The sequence below is a fragment of the Triturus cristatus genome, chromosome 7, assembly GCF_964204655.1.
Source record: "Triturus cristatus chromosome 7, aTriCri1.1, whole genome shotgun sequence".
In the NCBI taxonomy this organism is placed as follows: Eukaryota; Metazoa; Chordata; class Amphibia; order Caudata; family Salamandridae; genus Triturus; species Triturus cristatus.
In genome coordinates, this window is record NC_140590.1 from 1,755,523,314 (window position 1) to 1,755,548,066 (window position 24,753).

The window sequence follows — 24,753 nt, forward strand, 5'->3', positions numbered from 1 at the left end:
AAACCCAGAGCTGTTCCTGTAGCTGATGTCGCCACAGAAGTCAAAAACTATGTCCATGGTGGACATCACCGTCGTAACCAAGACTTGTGCACCCGACGGTCACCATTGGATTATTTACAAAGTGCATCCCATGCCTGCTAGGGAGGTGTTGTGACACCCATTTAAGTGGTGGCCCACCTGCTGCCCTCTGACCCAGAAGCAGGCCTGATGCCTGCCATGAGCCCTCACTGACTTTCATTACCTGCATTCACTGAAGAACACACGCCTGCAGCCCTGGCTGCCCTATCCTGCTGCAGCCTACCCAGACTGAGGGCCATTCCTGCAACCATGCTGAAACGCATTGAGACTTGCATTGTAGTGAGGCTGTATCTAGGAGACTGTACTGAACTGAGCACAACCATAATTGATGTGGGGTACCTGCACATGCGCCTTGATTAATGTCCCACAAAACTAACCTGACGCGGAGATGCTTAGACTCACAAGAGGAGGGACTGATGAGAAAGAGAGAAGAGAAAGACAGTAAAGACAGTATTCCCAAAGTTCAGCAGCCTAAGTAGTAGTGCTTTATTATTGTACCTGTGGCAGTGTAACGTTTTAAACATGCCTTTTAAAGTACATTTCTTTTCCAAATAAAGTACTGGGTTGAACAAACAGACATTGCTCTGCTGGGTGATCTGAGGTCTGAGTTTCCATGCCCCTACACCACCTCCCTGAGAAGTGTGGAATGCTCCAAAGTGCTACCACTGAGAGTCAAATGCTGAAGGGGTTGTGCGTGGCCAAGTTTGCGATGCCAAATTAGAGCAGGATCTGGGACATCCAAGGTAAACCACGCTTGCCCCCAAGGCTGAGGCCAAGTAGCTCCTGCTTGCACCATGCCCCCTGACCTGGATCTGACACAGGCCCTCTGCTAGAAAGGATATGTATTCTGCGTGACCAACTATACATTGTATGCTACCTAAGTCTATAAAGTCAGTATCATTCACTTAATAGTAAGTTTGCAGTGGGAGTTAGGGGCCAATGGGTTCAGGTTGGCATGGTGCAAGAGGCCCCAAAAGCATTGAAGGAAAAGAATAAAAAATCAAAGATTTTTTAAATAAAACTAATACTGTTGTAAAAACCACTCACAACTTTTGGATAAACACCAGTACTCCACAACACATGACATAACTCCTTGTTTTATTCTTGAAGCGTTAATGTACTTAAGTTAATGTATAGTGCTATGATGTGAGTTTTCAAACACCATATTAAATGTGTATCACCATACCTTGTATGATCAACAGTATAAAAGCTTGAAGAGAAACAAGCATGAGAGAGATTTTGGCTCCTCCCACATGCTTACCTTGATTACAACATTTGATTGGGCAGAACGTCTGTGCTGCCTCAGAGAAAGAGTGGAGTGCTTGTTGCATTTCTATTGACTCCTGAGTGTGTTTCCTCACCTAATATTGCTACCCCATTAAAAGGCAATAACATGGCAGTGTGCAAAAAGTCGCTTCATCAATGATGTGATAGTATTGGCTAAAAATATTGCTCTGTGAGCAAGCAGCAGTACAACTGGAATATTGGTGAATAAAGCTTCCCAACAAGGGATTACCCCCAATAAAAATGATTGCTATGTCCAGCATGAAGACTCAGCGGCAGCTGAGCCTGTTTGCTATTTCTTCGCCCTATTTCTTCCCCACTTGTTTTGCCCGACGTTCCTTTAACTCCAGTAGTGCCGCTCAATGCGGCCTTAGCCTGCGGTCATGTGTCTCAACAGCCGCATCCCAGTCTCTCTTCCTACAACAACCTACAACCTCACTTCACTCTCCTCAACTTCACTGGCTCCTCCACAGACTGCCTCAGCACTCTCTCCCCCAATACCAACCCCCTCAGAGTGGTATTCCTATGCAGGCCAACAGGGCCTAGATGTTGGTCTACATCATGGTTTCAGGAGCAGCATAAACAACATGTCTGGCCACAGGTGGCTGTCCCACCATTCTTCACAGTGGCTGTTATGAAGGACAATGGGGCTCAGTGCAAGTCCAACAAGTATCTCTTGAGCAGTAAATTCTTTCCTACCTGCACCACACCCTTAGCCTGCAGTACCAGTCAACCCCCACACCTGATCAGCCACAGTTGGCAGTGCTTCATTCTTAGCCTGCTGTGCTGCTCCTCATTCTGCTGCCTTCATCTGCCTTCACCTGCTTTCACCACTCCCTCATGGCTGATCCCCACAGCCTTAGACTGATCCCGGCTCCCACACCAGGCCCCACAACCCCAGCTCAATCTCCTTTCCCATATCATGCCATTGTCTTAGTACACTCTCTCCTCTTGCATTGCACCTGTAGTTGTGGATGGATTGCGGGAAGGAATGATATTCTTTTACTGCATTTGTAGACATGTGTGCATGTTCACAAGTGTTCGGTACTTTAATGTGTGCTGTGTTAGAGGTGTGGTCTGGAAGTGCTGAGTGACAGCGAGTGGTGAAAGTGCAGGGTGAGCCCTGTGAGTGCAGGGTTAAAGGAATGCCTCTGTAAGTGCAGGGTGAGAGATGTGAGTGCAGGGTGAATGGTGTGCCTGTGTGAGAACTGTGTGACCAGTGTGCTCTTGTGAGTGGTTGGGGAAAGTAGAAAGTGAGCCCATATGAGTGGAGGAGAACACGTGAACCTGTGTGAGTGTAGTGTGAGCTGTGTGAATGCAGGATGATGAATTTCTAGACACTCTAAGAAATTCACCTTATCCTTGGCAGTTGGCATGTGGGTGTTCAGGTGTAATTTGAACTATGAGTATCGAAGCTGACCCTGCAACAAAATGTCAGCCTTTCGGACACACCCAATCCAGTTTCCGCAGTAATCACAGCACTGAGACCATTCTGATTGCAGCCACCGACGACATCTGAACCCTTCTCGATGGAGGAGAAACAGCAGCCCTGATCCTCCTTGACATCTCGGCTGCCTTCAACACCATTTCCCACCACACTCTGTTTGAAAGACTGTACCAAATCAGTACCCAGGGGATGAGCTCAGATGAATCACCCTCTTCCTCACTGGACTGACACAGACCCCCTTTCACCTCTGAACCTGAAATATTGTCTGTGGTGTCCCTCAGGGTTCATCCCTCAACCCTACTTCAATACATACATGACCTCACTGGCTAACATTGTCAGATCTCATGGTCTCCACATAATATCCTGTGCAGACGATGCTCAACTCATCATCTCCCTCACCATTGACCCTACCACCACCAGGACCAATTTCCACAGATGCATGACAAGCCTCGCCGACTGGATGAAGAACAAATGCCTGAAGCTGAACACGGACAAGACAGAGTTACTGATCTTCAGCAACAACAGCAACCCTTGGAATGACTCCTGGTGGCCCCTAGACCTGGGACCCGCACCAACACCCGCCGACCACCCCAGAAACCTTGGAATCATCATTGATAACAATCTCACCATGAGTCACAGATCAACGTTGTCACCTCCGCCTGCTTCCTCACTCTGCTCATGCTACGATAAATCTTCAAATGCCTATTCCTGCACACGTAATGCACCATGATACAGACCCTCATCACCAGCTGACTGGACTTTGGCGCCTCTCTCTACTTAGGAATCGCACACCTCCTACAGAGACTTTAAACCTAACAGAATGCTACAACCAGACTCGTCCTCAACCTACCTCGACCAGCCCACATCACACCTCACCTCAGGTAACTCCATCAACTCCCCATACACAAGAGATGTCAATTCAAGCTGCAGATCCAGGCACACATGGCTCTACACAACCAAGGTCCTGCCTACATTAAGCACCACCTGAACTTCTACCTACCATTAAGAAGATTATGCTCCACCTCCGTATCACTTGCCCACACACCCCTCATCTACCGAAGCAGAAACACCTTTTCCTACATCACAGCAAAGACCTAGAACAGCCTCCTCATGCTGCTCTGGACCATTACCTCTCTTCCAGAATTCCAAAGGGCCCCCAGAACCAGGTTGTTCAAATGAGCCTCTGGGACCTGCAAGAACCTCGTTAACCTATTGGGTGATTAGCAGCACTATAGAAATCCTTAATGATTGAAATTGTGCACCGTAAAAACAGGAAGCCTGGTTTCTCACACGGTTTACCTGCTTGACAAAATCTTTTTTACCCTAGGAAATTATCTTATTTCACTGTGCCTCCATGTCTGCTATCGTCCCTTTGGAGAGTACCTTAAAAAACAGAATTTAGGATGCGTCCTCTACAAAAACCTCACTTTTATACGTTTTAATAGACTTTAAGGTTGATCCATATGTAAGTGGGATTCTTATGACAACTGACTTGCCTCTTGGTTTACTATTATCCAGGGCCACTGGAATTATGCGGTAGAGAATGACCACATCATGCAGCAATGTTAACTAATTATGTGTCAAGAAAAAGCAAGTTATGTCTCAAATTGCGGCACATTTTATGATAGTACTGTCATTATGTTGTCATCCCAGCGGACCCTCCCTCCCGGCTCCTTACTTATGACGCCCCCCCAGCGACCGCGCAGCGGACGCGCGCAGCGGGAGCGCCGACTGAGCGCCGAAGGTGCGCCAAAGGTAAGCCCGTCTGCGCCCGTCCGCGCCTGGACCGCACCCAGCGCCAGACCCCCTGGCCCCCGCGCCCGCCAGCCCCCCCGCAGGACCTACGACTTCGCTACGCTCATCGCACTCAAACCCGCCCGAGCCCCCGGATGCCACCAAGCGTCCCCGCGATGCACCCATGGACCCTTCGACTGCCGATCCTGCAACTTCTCCTGCCTCCGAACAAGCACCACGCCCACCAAGACGGACTACAGCAACCACCTCAAGTGCATCCTGATCAACACCCGCTCCATCCACAGACACGCCGTGGAACTCTGGAACCTCCTCGACACCGCATCTCCAGACGTCGCCTTCCTCACGGAAACCTGGATGAACGACTCCTCAGCCCCCGACATCGCCATAGCCATCCCGGACGGCTACAAGATCATCAGGAGGGATCGCAACAACCAGACCGGAGGGGGCATCGCCATCGTTCACAAAAGCACCATTCGCATCTCGACTGACTCCACCGACGCATTCAACACCGCCGAATACCTGCACTTCCAGATCCACACCGACCCCAAGACTACCCTCAGAGGCACCCTCATCTACAGACCCCCGGGACCACGCGCACAGTTCTGCGAAGACATCACGGACTTCATCAGCCCTCACGCCCTCCCCTCCACCGACTACATCCTCCTCGGAGACCTCAACTTCCACCTGGAGAACAACAACGACCGCAACACGACCACCCTGCTGGACAACCTCGCCAACCTCGGACTCCAGCAACTGGTCAACACCCCCACCCACTACGCCGGTCACACGCTCGACCCCCTCTTCTCATCCAGCAAGCACATCACCTTCAGCCACTGCACCGGACTCCACTGGACTGACCACAGCTGCGTCCACTTCAGCTTCAAGAAGAACACGGTCCACCACCACCCGAAGCAGGTTCCCCACAGAAACTGGAGCAAGATCACCGTCGACCAGCTAACCACCTCCCTCAGCCAGAACCCACCGGTCAGGACAACGGACCCTAACACAGCAGCTCTCGACCTCACGCAATGGCTGACCTCCTGTGCCAACGACCTCGCCCCACTGAAGAACCCACTCACCAGGCCCAGAAGCAAGAAGGCCCCCTGGTTCACCGACGAACTCAAGGACTCCAAGAAGGCCTGCCGCACCCTCGAGAAGGCCTGGCTCCTCGACAAGACCACCGACAACATGACCGCCCTCAAACTCGCCACCCGCAGACATCACCAGCTCATCCGCACCACCAAGAAGAAATCTTTGAAGGAACGACTGGACAAGAACGCCCATGACAGCAAGGAGCTCTTCAACATCGTCAAGGAGTTCTCCAACCCCAGCACCAGCAACAACGACATCACTCCCTCGCAGGACCTCTGCGACTCCCTCGCCTCGTACTTCCACCGCAAGATCGCCGACATCCACAGCAGTTTCGGCGCTCCACCCCCGCACCCATCGACCGAACCTACGCACCCCGCCGCTATCCTCCAGACATGGACCAAAGTGACCCTCGAAGACACGACACGCATGATGAACACCATCCACTCCGGATCTCCGACCGACCCATGCCCCCACCATGTCTTCAACAAAGCCGCCTCTACCATCGCACCCCACCTCCGAGACATCATCAACGCCTCCTTCGACACAGCCACCTTCCCAGAGAGCTGGAAGCACGCCGAGCTCAGCGCACTACTGAAGAAACCAACTGCGGACCCGACCGACCTCAAGAACTTCCGCCCTATCTCGCTCCTTCCTTTCCCTGCCAAAGTCATCGAGAAGGTCGTCAACAAGCAGCTGGCCGCCTTCCTCGAGACGAACGGATCCCTCGACCCATCGCAATCCGGATTCAGAGCCAACCACAGCACAGAGACCGCCCTCATCGCAGCCACCGACGACATCCGAGCCCTGCTCGACAAAGGTGAAACAGCGGCACTCATCCTCCTTGACCTCTCCGCAGCATTTGACACTGTCTGCCACCGCACCCTAGTCCAACGCCTCAACGACACCGGCATCCAGGGGATTGCTCTGGAATGGATCATCTCATACCTCTCCGGCAGAACACAGAGAGTACGCCTCCCTCCGTTCCGCTCTGAGGCCACCGAAGTCATCTGCGGCGTCCCGCAAGGATCATCGCTCAGCCCCACTCTCTTCAACATCTACATGAAACCCCTCGCTGCCATCGCACGCCAACACAACCTCAACATCATCTCCTACGCCGATGACACCCAGCTGATTCTCTCCCTGACCAGAGACCCCGACACCGCCAAAGCCGACCTACACGAAGGGATGAAAGATGTCGCCGAATGGATGAACATCAGCCGCCTGAAGTTGAACACGGACAAGACAGAAGTCCTCATCCTGGGACCATCGCCCTCTGCATGGGACGACTCCTGGTGGCCCCCGGCCCTGGGCACCGCACCCAAGCCAACGGACCACGCACGCAACTTGGGCGTCATCCTGGACTCCTCCCTTTCGATGACCAGACAAGTCAACGCCGTCTCCTCATCTTGCTTCCACAACCTCCGCATGCTCCGCAAGATCTTCAGATGGATCCCGACTGAGACCAGGAAGACTGTCACCCAGGCCCTCGTCACCAGCAGACTAGACTACGGAAACACCCTCTACGCCGGTACAACAGCCAAGCTTCAGAAAAGACTTCAGCGTATCCAGAACGCCTCCGCCCGTCTCATCCTGGACGCCCCCCGACGCAGCCACATCTCGAGCCACCTAAGAGACCTGCACTGGCTCCCTGTCAACAAGAGGATCACGTTCAGGCTCCTCACCCACGCACACAAATCCCTCCACGACCTGGGCCCAAGGTACCTCAACGACCGCCTGACCTTCTACACGCCCACCCGACAGCTACGATCCGCGCACCTCGCCCTCGCCGTCGTCCCTCGCATCCAGAGAGCCACCGCCAGAGGAAGATCCTTCTCCTACCTGGCGGCTAAGACATGGAACTCCCTGCCCGTCCACCTGCGGCTGACCCAGGACCACCTCGCCTTCAGGAAACAGCTCAAGACCTGGCTGTTCGAGCAGTAGCAGACCCCCTCCCCCAAGCGCCTTGAGACCCTTCCGGGTGAGTAGTGCGCGATATAAATTCCTTGATTGATTGATTGATTTTTACACATGATAACAATGTCTCTGAAAGATTTTACCTTATGAATATCAATTTAAAATCTAAATACAGAATTAAGCAACTGACATATGACCAACCTTTGCGAAGGGCCTTCCAGAACACAGGAACACGTATCGCCGTGTTTTTAGTAACTTTTGAGCCGTTTGAGATAGAAACTCCATTGTTTGCCCAAATTTACAGATTATGCAGCAGACAAAAGATTATGTGGCACATGCAGCAAATCCAATATTATTTGAAAAAAGCTAGAATCGCATAATTCTAGTGGCCCTGCTATAGCATCCTCATCGCAGGCATGAATGTTTCCAAGTTTACTTTTGGAAACTAAATTCCGATAAATGTCAGTCAATGCAGAAACTCCTTTTAGCTCATTCAAGTGAAATGCTTCCAAGTTAAAGAGATAAACTTTTTGAAATATGTGACTTTGGCACATTTTTAAAAGAATAATTATTTACCACTTACAGGGCTTAGTTCCTGTTTTGGAGCTTAGAGGCAAACCAGGCCGATGGCTGGGCACTTTATAATAATGTGCTGCTTGATCATGTTTGCTTTGTAGATTAAATCTTTTCATCCTTTATCCCAGTTTGGGAGCAACAGCACATTACAAGAGTGGGCACAGCAGGGGGTCGGTAGCAATTAAAACAAAGACCCATGAAATGATAAATGGTCTTTTGAAGACCTGCAAAGTACTGTGGATGAGGCCCAGTCTGAATCGTTAGCCCACGACAGCTGACTAATTGCTTCTACACTCCACAGCCCGGGCTACTGAAGAGATGGGTACTAAAGTCCTTTCAGCCTAGTGGGTGTTGCGCGCCTGGTTGCAGCACACATTATCATAACAAGCATTGGTATAGCCAATAGGTCTTGCCATTGGTACCTTATAAATGTTTAGCCATGCAGCACATAATTCTGGGTGCTGTGCTGCCAGGGATTGAAGAGCTATAGAATTACTACACACTGGGTCATGCAGTCTGACTCAGGAATACATGCTTGCCTCAGGAAACATTTATGGACACATCCCAAGGCTTTTTAATGCTCAGAAAGATAAGTGCTATTTAATATATATGTTGTCCCTTTGACCAAGTCAATTCATTATTTTCGTAATGCCACTGCAGCGTATGCTGATAAGTTACAGATCATAGTCTCGATCACTGGTAATGTGGAAGAAGTCGCTGCTCGGTTCAATGGCTGCATGACAGCTAATGTTAATTGGATGAGCAGGACCTGCCTAAAGCTGAACTCTCAAAAAACAGAGGTTATTTCTGGAACCAATCTTGGTGGCCAGACCTGTTAGGTGCCCCTTCTGTACCAGTTCCCAAATTAGAACATTCTGGGGTTTTATTTAATGCTGAGTCATTTGCCCATCAGATTAACAAATTGACATCATCTTGTTTCTTTATTATAAGAATGTTGAGGAAAGTACTTCCTTTCATTCAAACTGACTTGCAAACATCAGGTGTTATCTCTCCGATTTTATCCAGACTTGATTATTGCAAGGTGCTCTATTTGGGAATTAAACAGAAACATTTTCTGTGCCAAGGATGTAAATGTCAGGTCCTCCGCCACTGCATATGTCCAGGAAACCCCTCTGCTGCAGTGGCATTTCATTTTTTAGTTTTTTTGTTTTTCCAGCCTAGGGAGCAGGGGAAGAGCTTCCTCTGCCATTTTTGTCAGGAGACCTGGGGGAATGCTGGGTGGAAGTAAGTTTGTGGCTCCCTGCAGATTCCAGAACTTTCCATAATAGAAATGTGAGGAGAATTTGTTTTTTATAGTCAATGTTTGAGGTCTTGCACAGGGATCTGTGTAATAAAACATGCTGAGAGCCACGCAAGTCAGCCTAACCTGGATAGCCCTCGGATGGCTAGGTTTCCATGGGTGCTGGCTAAGCTAGGGTCCAAAATCTAAGAGAACAAAAATGGTAGAACAAGTGTTATTACCATTTTTTCCAGGCCCAGGACGGGGGTCCATCCGGTCCGGAGAGGCTTCTCCTGCTTGGCTGGGTGCAGTAGCTCTGAACGGGTGAGGGCCCCCCCATCCTGGACTCCGTCTTCTGTTCCTCCGGGGTCCAGCTGGCCTGGGGTGGCCTTCCCTTTGCGTCCGGACCCAGGAGCTCGGCACAACTTAATGCCTCAGATTCAGGGGGCGAGGTGGGTATTCGAACATGCCAAATCTCCGAACTTAAAAAGGAGGTGGGAGAACTTAAAACAATGGTCATACATCTATTCACCCTCCTAAATGGAATAACTGTTGCCAAATATCCCATTACTGATATTACCATCCTGACAAAATCTAGTTTAGAGGGGAAGTCTCTAATTAAGGCAAGTAAGTCCTCTGGTCTACATCACTTGTCCCCTACTAAGAAGATTCGACATGCCCCCAAAACACAAGAGAGGCTAAAAGAAATGGGGGTGGAGAACCCCTATACTGTCTTTGCATGAATGTCCTGCTCAACCCATTGTCTTTTCATCTGCACCTAGACAGGCTGGATATTTCAAATGGCCTCATACTGTAGGGCATCCGAATGACAACTTCATGAGGGCCTCTTCAGCCCCACAATGCTGATGTCCACTATTTATGATTAATGTCTCTAAATGTATTCAGATGTGCAATAAAGAAACTAAGGATACACTTATAAACAAATCCATTCATTGGATTTGAAGGATAAGAGTCTGCTGTTCCTTAAAAAGAGTGTACATCCTGGGTGCATTCAGGCACCCTCAAATTGGCACCAATAATGACACCATTGAGCTAATTCTCCCTATTAGACACATAGGGCCTGATTATGAGTCTGGCGGTGTGAGAGTGGGCCGCCATGCCACCGCCACGCTCTCACACCACCAAACCCGACCGCCCACCATATTACAAGTTGTCATCTGGGTGAGCGGTCCTGTGGTGGCGGGCCCACGGTGCTTCCTTTCAAAGACTCATAGGAGAGCCTTAGAATTAGGCCCTTAGTGGATGCCTTGGAAGCATTTGAGATTAGGACATCCACTTTCAGTGACTCAAACATTCACCTTAAGTACAGATCACAGGAACAGAAACCAAATGCAGATGGGCAAAATTCTTACATTCCACTCTCAAGAGAATCCCCCATGCGGGAAGCTAACCGACTAGCAAACTATTATTTAAGTCTCTCTTTGTCTCCTGATTCCCGTCCACATGATGATAATGTTCATCATCTGATTAATTCGCTACCCATCACCTTGATCTGGTGGAGGTGTCCAGGGACAATCCACAAGCTGAATGTGATAGTTGTGCGATATACATGGCCAAATGGAGCTCAGCAAGGATGGAGAGAGCCCTTTCAGTGGCTAAGATCATCCCAAGGACCCCACTAGGCCACTTGTAGGCCATATAATCCTAAACTATAAAAATGGAAAATAAGTTTTTGTGATATTTATTTTACTTTTGAGTACATGAAGCAACATTAACCATTGTTGAAAGTATACTTCTGAATTTACCTGATGTATTGGTGCAATCACATTCTTCTCTCGGTTTCAGTCTCATCTTCAGCTCCTCGTTCTCCTGCTGCATCCTGAAAACTGAAGCAAGAGAAGAGCTAGAAGTTAGGGAAACCACTAGAGTGGGATGCAAAGGGGAAGGGATGGGATAGAGAGGAAGTGGTCAATCTTTCAAATGCTCCTTCTACACCACAAACTGACAATCGCAACCCTCGTGATTGGCATGCCTTCAGTTCCTCCTCTGCCGATTCTACAAATGCCTTTACTGCAAAAAATGTAATTACTTTACAGGTAAGTATAAACCCCCTGTTTGTATATATGTATATGGCAGTCACCAGTAGGTAGTTATAGTTACGACCAAAGTTTCCATAGGAAAATAATTTTTTGTTTTGCCAATAACTTTGGTGCTGCTTGACGAATCTTCCCAAAATGTTCCCAAAACTTTCCCTTTTTAGGTCAGTTGCTTTATTGAAAGTTTCGGGGTGATCCGTCAAGCTGGGGCTGAGAAAAAAGGGGGGTCCAAAAATGAGTTTTCCCAAAGTTATTTATATGGGAATGTTTTTCGTTTTTTAACATGGCTACAGGCCCAACTGCTGAATGGAATTACACCACATTTGGCAGAAAGCGAGATGTTGGTCCAGAAAGCGTGCTTTTTAGGTTTCACCTGCACATCGTGTGCGCTGTGCTTGTAAATCTATTGTATTCAATATAAATCTTAAAAGTGGGTTACATCCTACCCCTTGCTTTTGATTGGTTGTATGTGCTTGCCACTCACTTTTCCTTTGTGTCTTTTGGCTGCAGCATACTGTTTCATGTACTTCCCTCTGTGCTTCTCATCAGTTTCCCATGGCCCAAGTACTGTGTTTATCTGCCTTGTTGGAACTTCTTTCAAGCATGTCAGCGCTCCTGCTGTCACTAAAAGTGCTACACCCTTGCTTTTAAGTTACCCCAGTGCCATGGGCTCAGCACATTGTTCCTATCTCCCTGGAGATCCTCTAACATGCCCTTTAAACCTTTTGCCCTCTCTGGCCGAAGCACCACTACCGAGTGCCCCGGGGCACAAGCAACCATCCATTTTCTCATCTTCCTGTATTGCCTCTGCTCGTAAACAGTAGGGTAGTGCCCCCGGGGCACAAGCAGGCATCCATTTCCTCATCTTCTTGTGTTGATTCTGCGGTAAGCAGCAGGTGCGCAGGGTCCTGTGCAGCATGTGTTTTTGTGGCACAGGTCACCCAAAGTATTCATTTTAATATTTAATTTAAAATCTATAGCTTCATACTTCTCAAGGAGTATGAACACACTGGATTTTGCTTGTATGCAGTTTTGACTGCTCAGTCATAAACCTGGCTGTTCACATTTGTTTCCCTTCATAAAGCCCCCTTCCACAGCAGCATTTTGAAAGCAAAGTGGTAAGTGTTATGTTATAATATGGTAAGGTTAAATAAAATGGTAATCCATTGCTTCCTTAAAAGTTCAAACTTTGCTCCTTGAAGCTAAAGCGACTCTTGGATGACACAGTGCGTCTCTCACAACCCTTCTCATTCATTAAAAAAAAAATCTATTTATTTATTTTTTTGTAAGGTATCAGTAACATTTAATTCAAAATTCAATTAATCGAGAAATAAATACGATACATAAGTTGTCTACGGGCAACACCACATTTAATCAAATCATAAAACCTATTAAATATAGCAGGGTTCATATCTAAACAATGTAAATCAACAGTACAATTATAACATAGCAGCATATTAACTTATCTGGGATAATTGCTTTAGTGATTTTAAAGTGCATATACTTAATATAATCCAACAGCTGATTAAATCCCAATGAGTATCCCTTGCCTATCCCTTCTCGACATTCCTGTGCTAGCCTTGCTTCGCATTATCTCTATTGATCATCTCCATCTATTCCTCCACAGGGGCCCAAATCAATTTATCCGGATTCCGTGCCCTCTTCCTCTTCCGCTCATAGAGGCCTTTTTCCATACTATACATAGCCAAGAAATGTGATCTCCACTCTATGTATGTTGAGTGATCTGGGGTTAACCCATCCAGATGCAAGGCACATTTGAGCAATAGCCATCACAGCAAAGATCAGGTATTGTCCTCCGCTAGGGAGTTCCAAATCCTGACTGACCCCCAGGAGGATTACTTGAGGCGCGATGTTCACATGAGCCCAATAAAACATGAAATGTAATTAAATGTAGTTAATCAACTGGGGACAAACACTAAGCATATGTATTAGATCAGCTTCTTGAACCCCATATCTGTGACCCTTTGAGTCTGGTCTCTTACCCTATTTGAATATTTTCTTGGGAGTGTAATACAGAACAAAATCTGTCTTAAAATGTTGACTTTTGAGTCCAGCAGTCAATAGTGTCTCACTGCATATCTCCAGAGACCTCTTGAGTACAGGCCCATCATCCCCAGTCATGACTCCCATTTTGCATTCTGAAGTTCAATATCATCTGGGAAGCCCTCAAGCAAAGTGTCATATATGCGCCCAATCCGGCTTTCTTTTTCCACTACATCCATAACTGGAGATTCTGCCGTTATTTGTTTTTTATCCAGGTCACCAAGGTAATCCCAATCTGTAGAAACTTGAAGAACCTTTCCTTAATTAACCCCAAAATATCCTGGAGTTGCACAAAAGAACAGAGCTGATCATTATTATATAGATCCCCCAGCTACACAATCTCACACGCCTCATATCATTTACACATACCACCTTGAAAAATACCTGGTAGAACAGGGGAGACCCGGAGGGGAGTATAACGATTGCCTTCTAATCTGACACCAGACATTGAAGAACCCAATGACTGTCTTAAAGTTGGTCTTTTTATAGCAGCTCCTCTCTATGTTCCTAGGAAAGCAGCCCCTTACATCTTAGCCCAATGTAAGTTGATAAATGGACGGAGCCGCTGCCGGACTTATATTGTTAGTGTTGCCAGTTATCAAAACTGCAAAGTGCTGGAGCATGCAGGACCAGTAGTATAGTACAAAACTAGGAACTGACCATCCACCCTGATTTTTAGGGAGCATGATAAATTCTGAGGCCCGCCTTGGTTTCCGAAACTGCCACATAAAACTATTGCATAAACTTTCCAACTTTGTTAACCACTGCCCCTGTATGTCAAGTAGGATGGTTCTAAATAAAGATAGTATTTTTGGAAGAACAATTGTTTTCAATACTTTACACCCCCCATCCATTGTCAAATGCAGATTATTCATTCTAAGCAGATCCTGCTTGATTTTACTAAATAATGTGGTTAGATTCAATTCTACTATTTTCCCTATATCAGCAGTGATTATTACTGCCAGATAGGTTGCCTTCATTACCCATTGTTGGTCCTCAGGATTAGAGAATTCTGTACTATTCACTTGGGTCTTGCCCTCATTAAGATGATATCTTGCAATCGCTCCGAATACTCATGCTTCTTTTTCAATAATTTGTAAGGCATTGCGGGGTCTGCCATGTTAACGACAATATTGTTTGCATATGCCAACACTTTATAGTGCCCTTGAGTCACGATTAGCGGTTGGATCTTATTATTACCTTCCACTCAAGAGATAAACAGGTCAATTTATTACGCAAATAGCAGCGGCGAGCAGGGGCATCCTTGCCTTGTTCTGCCTGTGATATGTATTTGGCTTGTCCCCGTACCCATTATCTGCAGTCTGGCCTTGGGGGAGCGATGCAGAGCCCTGATGGATTTGATAAAGCCCAGACCGAGTCCCTTCAACCTCAGTACTTCCCAGAGGTAACCCCAGGAGACTTAGTCAAACGCTTTCTATGAGGCTAAAAACAGTAAACCCATAGGTGATTTTGTAAACTCTGCAATATCCAAGAGTGTAATTACCCTACAAATGGGATCAATGGTGTCCCGGGATAAAGCAATGTTGGCGGGTTGAATCAAGCTTGGCTATAAACTTCCCCAGTCTACTTGTTTAAATGTTCACATACATTTTAGCATCCGTGTTTCTCAACGAGATGGGCTTATATGACCCGGGGTTAAAGGAGGTTTTCCCTTCTTCTTAAATACTGCGACATTGGTACCACTGACCTGGTCAGTGTGTCTGCTCTCACCCTGCTCAGCTCCATCGAAGCCCTCCTCCACCCACAGGCTCCTGCCTGCACCTCATCCCTGGTGGTCCAGTAGGACAGCACTCTTCTCCTGTTCTGCCTCTGCCCATCTTGCCTCTTTCATTTGTGCGCTATTTATCTCTCTCCTTTCCTTTTTTTCCTTTCTCTTTCCTTCATTGTCCTTCTGTCACTTTTCTCTTTTTCCTTTTTCACTCTTCTCACTCTTTCCTTAATTTTTCCCTCGTTTTTCCCCCGCCGCTGCTGCCCCATAGGCCCTCCCCATCCAGTGTGTTCTTCCCATTCCCGCCTCCCAGCTGACCTGCCCTCCCCAAATTCTACTTAATAGCAGCATGCAGTGGGTGCGCCAAAGGCAAGCCCGTCTGCGCCTCTACGCAACCCGACCACGACCAGTGCCAGGGACCCTGGACAGCCTCCGCTACAACTCCAGCACCCGCCATGATCTCAACCCCGGATGCAACAACAACTGCCAGCTCTCGATGCTGACCAAAGACAGCCCTCACTCCTGTCTACACTGCTGCCGCACCTTCATTCACCTCCGTACCCCAGCATCATTTACCAGCCTACCAGACATCACTGCTCACAAACCAAGCAACTACCTCCTCCTCAATGTACATTCCCTACACAAGCACACCATAGAAATCTGGGACCTCCTTAACACCTATTCACCTAACGTCACCTTTCTCACGGAAACCTGGACCAATGGCAACTCTGCACCCGACTTCGCCAGCATCATTCCAGACGGATACAAGATCTTGTGCAAGGACCACCCCATCCATCCAGGAGGAGGCATCGCCTCCTCCGCATGACCACCATCCTGGAAGACACAACGACCCTCATGGAGCACCTCCACCTCCAGATCCAGACCAGCCCGAAAACCACATTCTGCGTAACCCTTATCTACAGACCAACCAGTCCCTGCGCTCCCTTCACTGATGCCATCACCAACCTCATAGCACCCCACGCCCTCGCATCCACTGTCTACATCCTACTCGGAGTCCTAAATTTCCACCTGGACAACCACGATGAAATTTCCACCTGGACAACACTGAAACAACTAGTCACCGCCCCCAAGCACACAGCAGGACACACACTTGACCCCATCTTTACTGGAGAAAACAGCGTCTCCTACAGCCACTTCTTGACAGATCACCACTGCATCTACTTGTCCTTAAAAAATCCCAATGTACACAAGCATGCTCATTGCCTCTCCCGCAGAAGCTGGAACAAAGTCACAGAAGAAAAGCTCACTTTCGTCCTCATCAGCACCCCACCACCGGCTACCGCAGCACGCAACCTCCACCGCTGGATCGCGAACTGCGTTGGCACACTCACCCCCTCAAGAAAGCCACCATAACACACATCAAGTAAGCAAGCTGCTTCACCCCTGCACTCCAAGAATCCAGACACTCCTGCAGATGATTTGAAAAGATATGGAGGAACAACAAAACTCTGGAAACACATGCTGCCTACAAAGCAGCCATCACTGTACACCACCAACTCATCAAATCCACAAGGAAGAAATCCCTCCAAGACAGAATCCTCACCAATGCACACAACACCAAAGAGCTCTTCTCCATCATCAAGGAATTCACCAAACCCTTCAGTGAAACACCAGACATCCCACCATCCCAAGACCTCTGCAACAGACTCAGCAGCTTCTTCCACCATAATACTATAATGATTTACGACAACTTCGACAACTAAGACAACCTCACCGCCCCATCATGCAATGCCACCCAACAGACCCTCCTCAAATGGATCCCGCTCACAAGAGAAAACACCTTGAAGACCATGAAAAGCATCCACTCAGGAGCACCTTCAGACCCCTCCCCACACCACGGATCACTGACATAATATAGAATGCCACAATATCGACCTGCCAAAATATCGTTGACAAAATCTAGAATGCAAAAATATCGAATTCCTATCTACAAACAGGTAAGTACAAAAATATCGAATCAAAAATATCGTTGTAAAAAATATAGTTAGTCAAAATATCGAATTTTTTAAATGTCTTAAAAGTAATGTAAAAATTATAAAATAATTAATATAATTAACTAAAACATACTTAGAAATACTTAAATAACCTTAAATATAATAAATAATTAATGTAAGTAAAAAAAAAATAAACATACATTTGTATTTTTTAATAAATTTTTATATTAACGTAATATTAATAAAAAAATAATCAAAATTTTAGCGCAGGATAGTGGGAGGGTAAAATTTACTATTACCACTCCAGTGAGTGCAACAGTAGGTAAAGCGTTGGATAGCGTAGGGGTGAAAATTACTATTCCCACTCCAGAGAGTGCAACAGTAGGGAAAGCGTTGGATAGCGGGAGGGTAAAATTTACTATTCCCACTCCAGTGAGTGCAACAGTAGGGAAAGCGTTGGATAGCGTAGGTGTAAAAATTACTATTCCCACTCCAAAGAGTGCAACAGTAGGGAAAGCGTTGGATAGAGTAGGGGTAAAAATTACTATTCCCACTTCAAAGAGTGCAACAGTAGGGAAAGCGTTGGATAGCGTAGGGGTAAAAATTACTATTCCCACTCCAGAGAGTGCAACAGTAGGGAAAGCGTTGGATAGCGTAGGGATAACAATTACTATTCCCACTTCAGAGAGTGCAACAGTAGGGAAAGCGTTGGATAGCGGGAGGGTAAAACATTTTATTCCCACTCCAAAGAGTGCAACAGTAGGGAATCCGTCAGATAGCGTAGGGGTAAAAATTACTATTCTCACTCCAGAGAGTGCAACAGTAGGGAAAGCGTTGGATAGCGGGAGGGTAAAATTTACTATTCCCACTCCAGTGAGTGCAACAGTAGGGAAAGCGTTGGATAGCGGGAGGGTAAAATTTACTATTCCCACTCCAGTGAGTGCAACAGTAGGGAAAGCGTTGGATAGAGTAGGGGTAAAAATTAAATTAAATTACACAAAAATTAAATAACATAAAATTCATTACTTTAAAAATATTCAAACATAAATTCCAAAATTAATACATACTTTTAACACATATACTAACACTTAAAACACTATAAAAAAATTCAATATTTTTAACAACTATATTCTGACTGTCGATATTACTTACTTCTATATTATGTAAATCGATATTTCTTACCTGATTTTCGATATTCTTCACTACTATATTTTGGCAATTCGATATTCTGTCCATTCTCTATTAAAAACTCGATATTCTGTCCAGTCAATATTTTTTTTTCGATATTATGACTGTTTACCCCACACCACATGTTCCACAGAGCCGCCTCTGCCATTTCACCCGAACTACATTGGACAATCAACTGCTCCTTCGAGACCGCCACCTTCCCCGATGACTGGAAACACGCCTAAGTCAACCCCCTCCTGAAGAAACCCTCCGCAGACCCAACGGACCTCAAGAACTTCAGGCCCATCTCCCTACTACCATTCGCAGCCAAGGTCTCCGAAAAGGCAATCAACAACCAAACTTTATCAAAGCTAACAACATCCTGGACATCTCCCAATCCGGATTCCGAAGCAACCACAGCACCGAGATCGCCCTACTCGCCGCCACCGATGACATCTGCTCTCTCCTCAACCAGGGCAAAACGGCAGCCCTCATACTCCTGGACTTCTCGGCTGCATTCAACATGGTCTCCCACCACACCCTAGCCAACAGACGCCATGACGCTGGAATCTGCGGCAAGGCCCTTGACTGGATACGCTCCTTCCTCTCCAGCAGAACTCAGAGTCAGACTCCCTCCCTTTCTCACGGATCTGACGGAGACCAACTGTGGAGTGCCCCAAAGCTCCACAGCCCCACCCTCTTCAACGTCTACATGGCCCCCCCCTTGCAACCATCATCAGGAACCACGGGCTCAACATTGTCTCTTATGCCTAGGACAGCCAGCTGATCCTCTCTCTCACCAATGAACCCAACATCACCAAACACAACTTCCAAGAAGAGATGAAAGCCGTTGTCACCTGGATGTAGAACAGCTACCTGAAACTCAACTCAGAAAAGACAGAAGTCCTCATCCTTGACTCCACCCTCTCCACATGGGACGACTCCTGGTGGCCCTCCGCCCTTGGAAATCTCCCCACCCCGATGGACCACGCATGAAACATCACCATCATACTTGACTCATCGCTCACAATGCACCGCCAGATTAACTCTGTATCCTTGATGCTTCAACACCCTCCGCATGCTTTGAAAGACTTTCAGATGGATCTCAACTGAATCCAGAAAAACTGTCATCCACGGATTCATCAGCAGAAGACTGGACTATGGAAACGCTCTCTACACCGGAATCAACAAGAAACACCTTTGCAAACTCCAGACTGTCCAGAATGCCGCAGCCAGACTGATCCTCGACATCCCCCATCGCAGTCACATCACCCAACACTCCCATGATCTCCACTGGCTTCCAGTCGAAAGAAAAATAACCTTCAAACTCCTCACCCATGCATACAAGGCCCTTCACAACAACGGACCCGCATACCTGAACAGCCGCCTCTCCTTCCACGCACCAAAAAGACACCTACGATCAGCCCAGCTCTCTCTCGCCACCAGCTCACTTATCAACAAGGCCAGGATGGGAGGAAAGTCCGTCTCATACCTCGCAGCCAAAGACTGGAACACCCTCCCACTCCACCTCCGGCAATCTCCCACATTGCCCCAATTCAGGAAGGACCTCAAGACCTGGACCTTCGGATGACCCCAGCACTCAACGGAGGTGCCCCCCAGCACCTTGAGACCCGTACGGGTGAGTAATTACGCTTTACCAACCCTGATTAATTGAATGATTAATGGATTGATTGGTATCTTCCCATGATGGCAGTATCCCCCCTCAAACTGTGCACTCAAAAAAGTGAGGGACATGGCTTCTAAGAGCTTAGGCTGAAATACCGCTTAATATTCCAGTGGAATTTCATCTGGTCCCGCCGCCTTTTCCCTTGACAAAGCTTTCACTGCCGTTGCCACCTTGTCGGAGCCCATTGGTTGTTCTAGGTAACCTGTCCCTTCCCCATTTAATATGCTCCCCTTAACTATGTCAAGGGAGTCTGTATAGAAATTTGATTGTGGAAAAATATCCTCTGCATATAATTCTAAATATTAATTGCACAATACTTCCAGTATCTCAGCGGGGACATCTGTACTCCTCCCCTGTTTATCGCAGATGGCCTCCACCCCTCTTTCAACCACCTTCTGCCTTGTGCAATGTTCCCACACCCTGCCCTGTTCTCTCTCCATATCCGTAACACTCCACCCTATTCCTTGATATTTAGCGGCCACCCCCTTATTGTATTGTTCGTTTTCTATTCTGCCATTGCCTGATTGTATTAGCTAACTCTGCCTCATATTTAGAAAGCCCAGCATCCATTTCCTGCAGCAGGACACAATTTTCCTCCTGTTGTTTAAACAGACTAAAACTTATAGTCTCCCCATTACTCCTGCTTTTAGAGAGTCCCAGACCTTCCCAGGAGCTGCACTTCCCTGATTTATCAACAGAAAATCGCTCAGTCACTTACGCATATGTGTACGATAATCTATTTCATTCAATAGCTTCCTATCAAATGTCCATGCTCTAGGTTGCCTAGGTACTAGTGGATTGTGATCTGATAAAATCCTTGGGAAAGATTCAATTCCTGCCTGCCCTACTACGGAGGTCGTTACAAAAAATAATCAAGGCAAACAAGCTTATTTTGGGGATAAGAGAAAAATGTAAATCCGGGATCTGGATATTTAAGCGCTCCCCATACATCAGTTAAGCCATGATCTCAAATCATTTGCTGCACAAACTTATTGACTAGTGGTTTCCTACTTGCATATCCAGATCATTCCCCGTTCCCCCTTTCAACTTCGATAAGGAAGTTGAAATCCACGCATAGAATAAGAGGTGTAGGCCAAGTTGACAATTCAAAATTGTGTGCCTTGGACTTTGCTGGATGATCCCGATTAGGGCCATATAGAGAGCCGATTGTAACCCTCCCAGTACCAATACAAATATCTGCCATGATCCACCAACCCATTTCATCAGCTTTGGTTTTGATTGGCACTCCTACAGCACGATTGACCATGATAGCTACCCCTCTAGTAGTACTCCCCTGCATCTCGCAACTTAACAGGATGTATCCCAGGCCCTTTAATATCTTCCTTTTCTCCCATGAGACATGGGTTTCTTGTAAATATTTAACATCTGGCCTCATAGCCCTGAGACCCAATGCTATTCTGCCCCTTTTACCCTCATCATTCAGGCCACAAACATTCATTGTACGAATACACATTCTACCCTGTGTCAAAAAATTATGACTTTCACTTTATAACCCATCTTAATTCTCAGAATTGAGTCATTTAGACCCTGCTCATATTCATCACCACATTTACTCTCTGCTGTTTGCCAGATATTTTGTAACCCATTTCTTTTCTGCTCCCCCTACTCCCTCCCTACCACTCCTGCTACCCCCCCTCCATGCCCTGTAGTATCCCCCTCCACCCCCCAGAGCTGCTGACCCTCCCTCCCCTCCCTACAAAGGCATTTGGGCCTTACTAGGCCCATTGATGGAAATGTTGCTCCCCCTACCCCCAGATCTGCTCCCCCAAAAAAGAGAAAGGATAAAGAATACCCAAATAAAGGACTCCTGCAATACCTACTACCTAAGACAAAATTCACACATTTCTTATCCCCATTGACCTCAAACATGACACATAACTATTCATAAATTGTATCCCCCTAAACGTGACCTGATTGATCACCCCTTTCTTTTTTTTCTTTTTTTCCCTTTCCTTTTTATCCCCCTTTCTATTCTTTTTACTTCTTCCTCTCCTTCCCTAACATTACGAGGCCGGGAATTGCTAAAGTGAACTATCCATAAACTTGTTGGCCTTCACTTCAGAAGAGAGTAATATGTTGTATCCTGAGTAATGACTTTCAGCTTGGCTGGGCTTAAGGCATTCCTAAATAAATTAATAATGAAGCTCCTCCTTCGTGATACCCTCCTCGATCCCCATGACCCTGAGGTTATTGCATCTTAACCGGTTCTTGAATTCTTCAAGCTACCATTGAGTATCCACCAGGCGTGCTTCATGATCTGCCTTTGCTTCAGATTCTAGAGAGGTGATCTGGTTTTCCATCTCTATCATTCTGGTTGCAAATTCTGAACACGTTTTTGCCACCTTTCGCACTGCCCCCGCAGCTTTCGATTAGCTACCCTAGCCCTGTCCAACTCGGTCTCCTTGCGGTTGGACATAACTCCTTGATATATGGTCTCAAAGGTTATCAGGCCAGGTTGGCCAGCTCCACCTCTTTGGGCATAACCCTTATTTCCCTCAGGCCTTGACATTCCTGTATAGTTCCATTTCTTGCCCTGATTCTGTGTGTGGTCTTTTGGAGGAGTGATGTTTTTAATAGCCTGCCAAGAATCTCTCATGTGACCTTCTTCCCCCTCTTCACTTGATTCACTCAGGCAGCCTTCCAGGCTATCTCTTGAACCATCTCTCTGCCCCCTATATGAGTCTTCCCCAGTCCAATCTGGTTGATTAGATAACGAATAGAAGTGCTCCACAACATAGGTTACGCACGATCGGCTAGCACAGAGATACGTGTCAGTGCTTGAGGGCTCTGCATTATGCGTGCTGCTTTTATTCCGAGCCACCGTTCCTGTCTCTGCTTTAGTTTTTCCTGGGCGGGCACTATCTTGCACACCTTTGCTCTCCTCATTCATTTTTGTCTCTCCCCCCAACAAGTCGCCTTGTTGAATCCATAACCAAGCTAGCTGCTGAGATAGCAAGGTATTTTTCACTTCTTCTCCCCTACCTGTCTCGTTCGGCACCTCCTCTGACACCTCTATCATGGTCATTTTCAAAGAGGTAGGTGTAAATGACTACACACTTACCGCCCCTTCTGTGACCGCAACCCCATGCACCCAGTGGCTACCACAGCTTCCACATCCTTGTGCCTCGCCTAGCCCAGCAATTTGTCTGTTCCCATCCTTTGCGGGTTCCTGCCGGACTCTGACCATGCTCTCGCTTCTTTTTTAAAAATCTGATGCCTTTTTGATAACCTCCTGGCCTCCAATAGAGCTTCCCGTCTTCCCTGTGGGCAGCTCCTCGCTGCCGCCACTATTGTCCTGCCTGGTTTTCCATCTTCCAGCGGCTCCAGGCTTGGAAATACGTGGTTTTGCAGCTCCTGCCAGTTTAGGACCCATTCTGAGCAACAGGGAGGAAACACCTTTGAACAGCCACCTTGCTGCTACACTGCTGAGTTATCCCAGAAAGCCGGATCCTAGCCTGGACACAACCAGCAGTGACTTCACGTATTTTCATACCAGCACTTCAGCATAACCCGACACCGCAATCCCAGCGGGCATGTTTGAGGGAGAAGTTACATCTTCATTACAGCGTCCGACCTCCTACGAGACAGGTCCAGAGAGAGAGGAGCTCGACCGACCACGATTACACAGCCGCCATCTTGCCTCCCAAGTATCCCTTCTCATTCTTTTACTGTCCTAAGCTGTTACTCGCACATACTTTGAACTGCACCAATTTACTATGTGTTTTGAATAGTAATTCTAGTCAGCACACGGATACAGAGGAAGTCAGGAAATCGATTTATTTATTATGAATATAATTTAAGCCCACAAGGGAAACATATAAGAACATATGAATGCTCCTCTGAATTAGGTTTCAATGACACAACAACATTCTAACACACAAATAAATACCCCAACTACATTCTACCTATCCTACTATGATGTCATAACCTTCTATTACAAATCACAGGCTAATACAACACCTTCCTCCTTTAAAAATAAATACATAAACAATGACATCCTGTATATATATTCTTTCATTAATAAAGAATATCATCTTTGAGTGTAACAGGTACAACTGCTTTTCTCCTTGTACGAACATTAGCTTCTACTGCATTATCTTGAAATTCAAGCCCACAATCAGCATTTTCATTCTCAAAACTATTACTATTACTATGCTGTTGTGTTTCTTGAACATTAACCTTTGCACCCTGTAAATCAAAACAATCATGTGATGAACTATTTTTTTCTGAATAATTGAAACAAAATTCTTGTCCTTGTTTCATTAGTACCACTGCACTCTTGTTCCACCATCTTTTATTCTTAATAATACAGCGCTCTCAGATACTTTCAAAACTTGTTTAGGTGAATAAAAGTTTGATTCCGCCTTTTGAAATTTACTTGGCTTTCTTACCAAGACCCAGTCCCCTACTGACCATTGTTTTTATTTTATTCTATGAAAATTGTCATGATATTCCTTGTCCTTTTTCTGTTTTTCCTCTATCCTATGTTTCACTTCTAAATTCTCATCCACAATTTCAGTAACACAATTTTGATCACTATTCTTTTGTAAAACTGGTGTCAAATGTCACTCTCCTTCTCATTAGGAAGAAAGGAGAATAACCTGTTCGTGGTACTGTTAAAGCTTGCAATTTTCTTCCTTACAAATTCTTTTACAGGCAAATTAGAAGACAGCACCATTTGTATACC

At 46.6% G+C, this 24,753-nt stretch overlaps 1 protein-coding gene across 1 annotated transcript in view; it reads right to left on the reverse strand.

Annotated features, from left to right (window-relative positions):
- Positions 1 to 24,753, reverse strand: part of LOC146813006 (killer cell lectin-like receptor subfamily B member 1B allele A) — a 314,313-nt gene that overhangs the window by 45,465 nt on the left and 244,095 nt on the right. Inside the window, exon 3 of the mRNA XM_085614667.1 lies at positions 11,153 to 11,233. Coding sequence (XP_085470793.1) covers positions 11,153 to 11,233 — 81 coding nt within the window. The remainder of the gene's footprint in view (positions 1 to 11,152; positions 11,234 to 24,753) is intronic.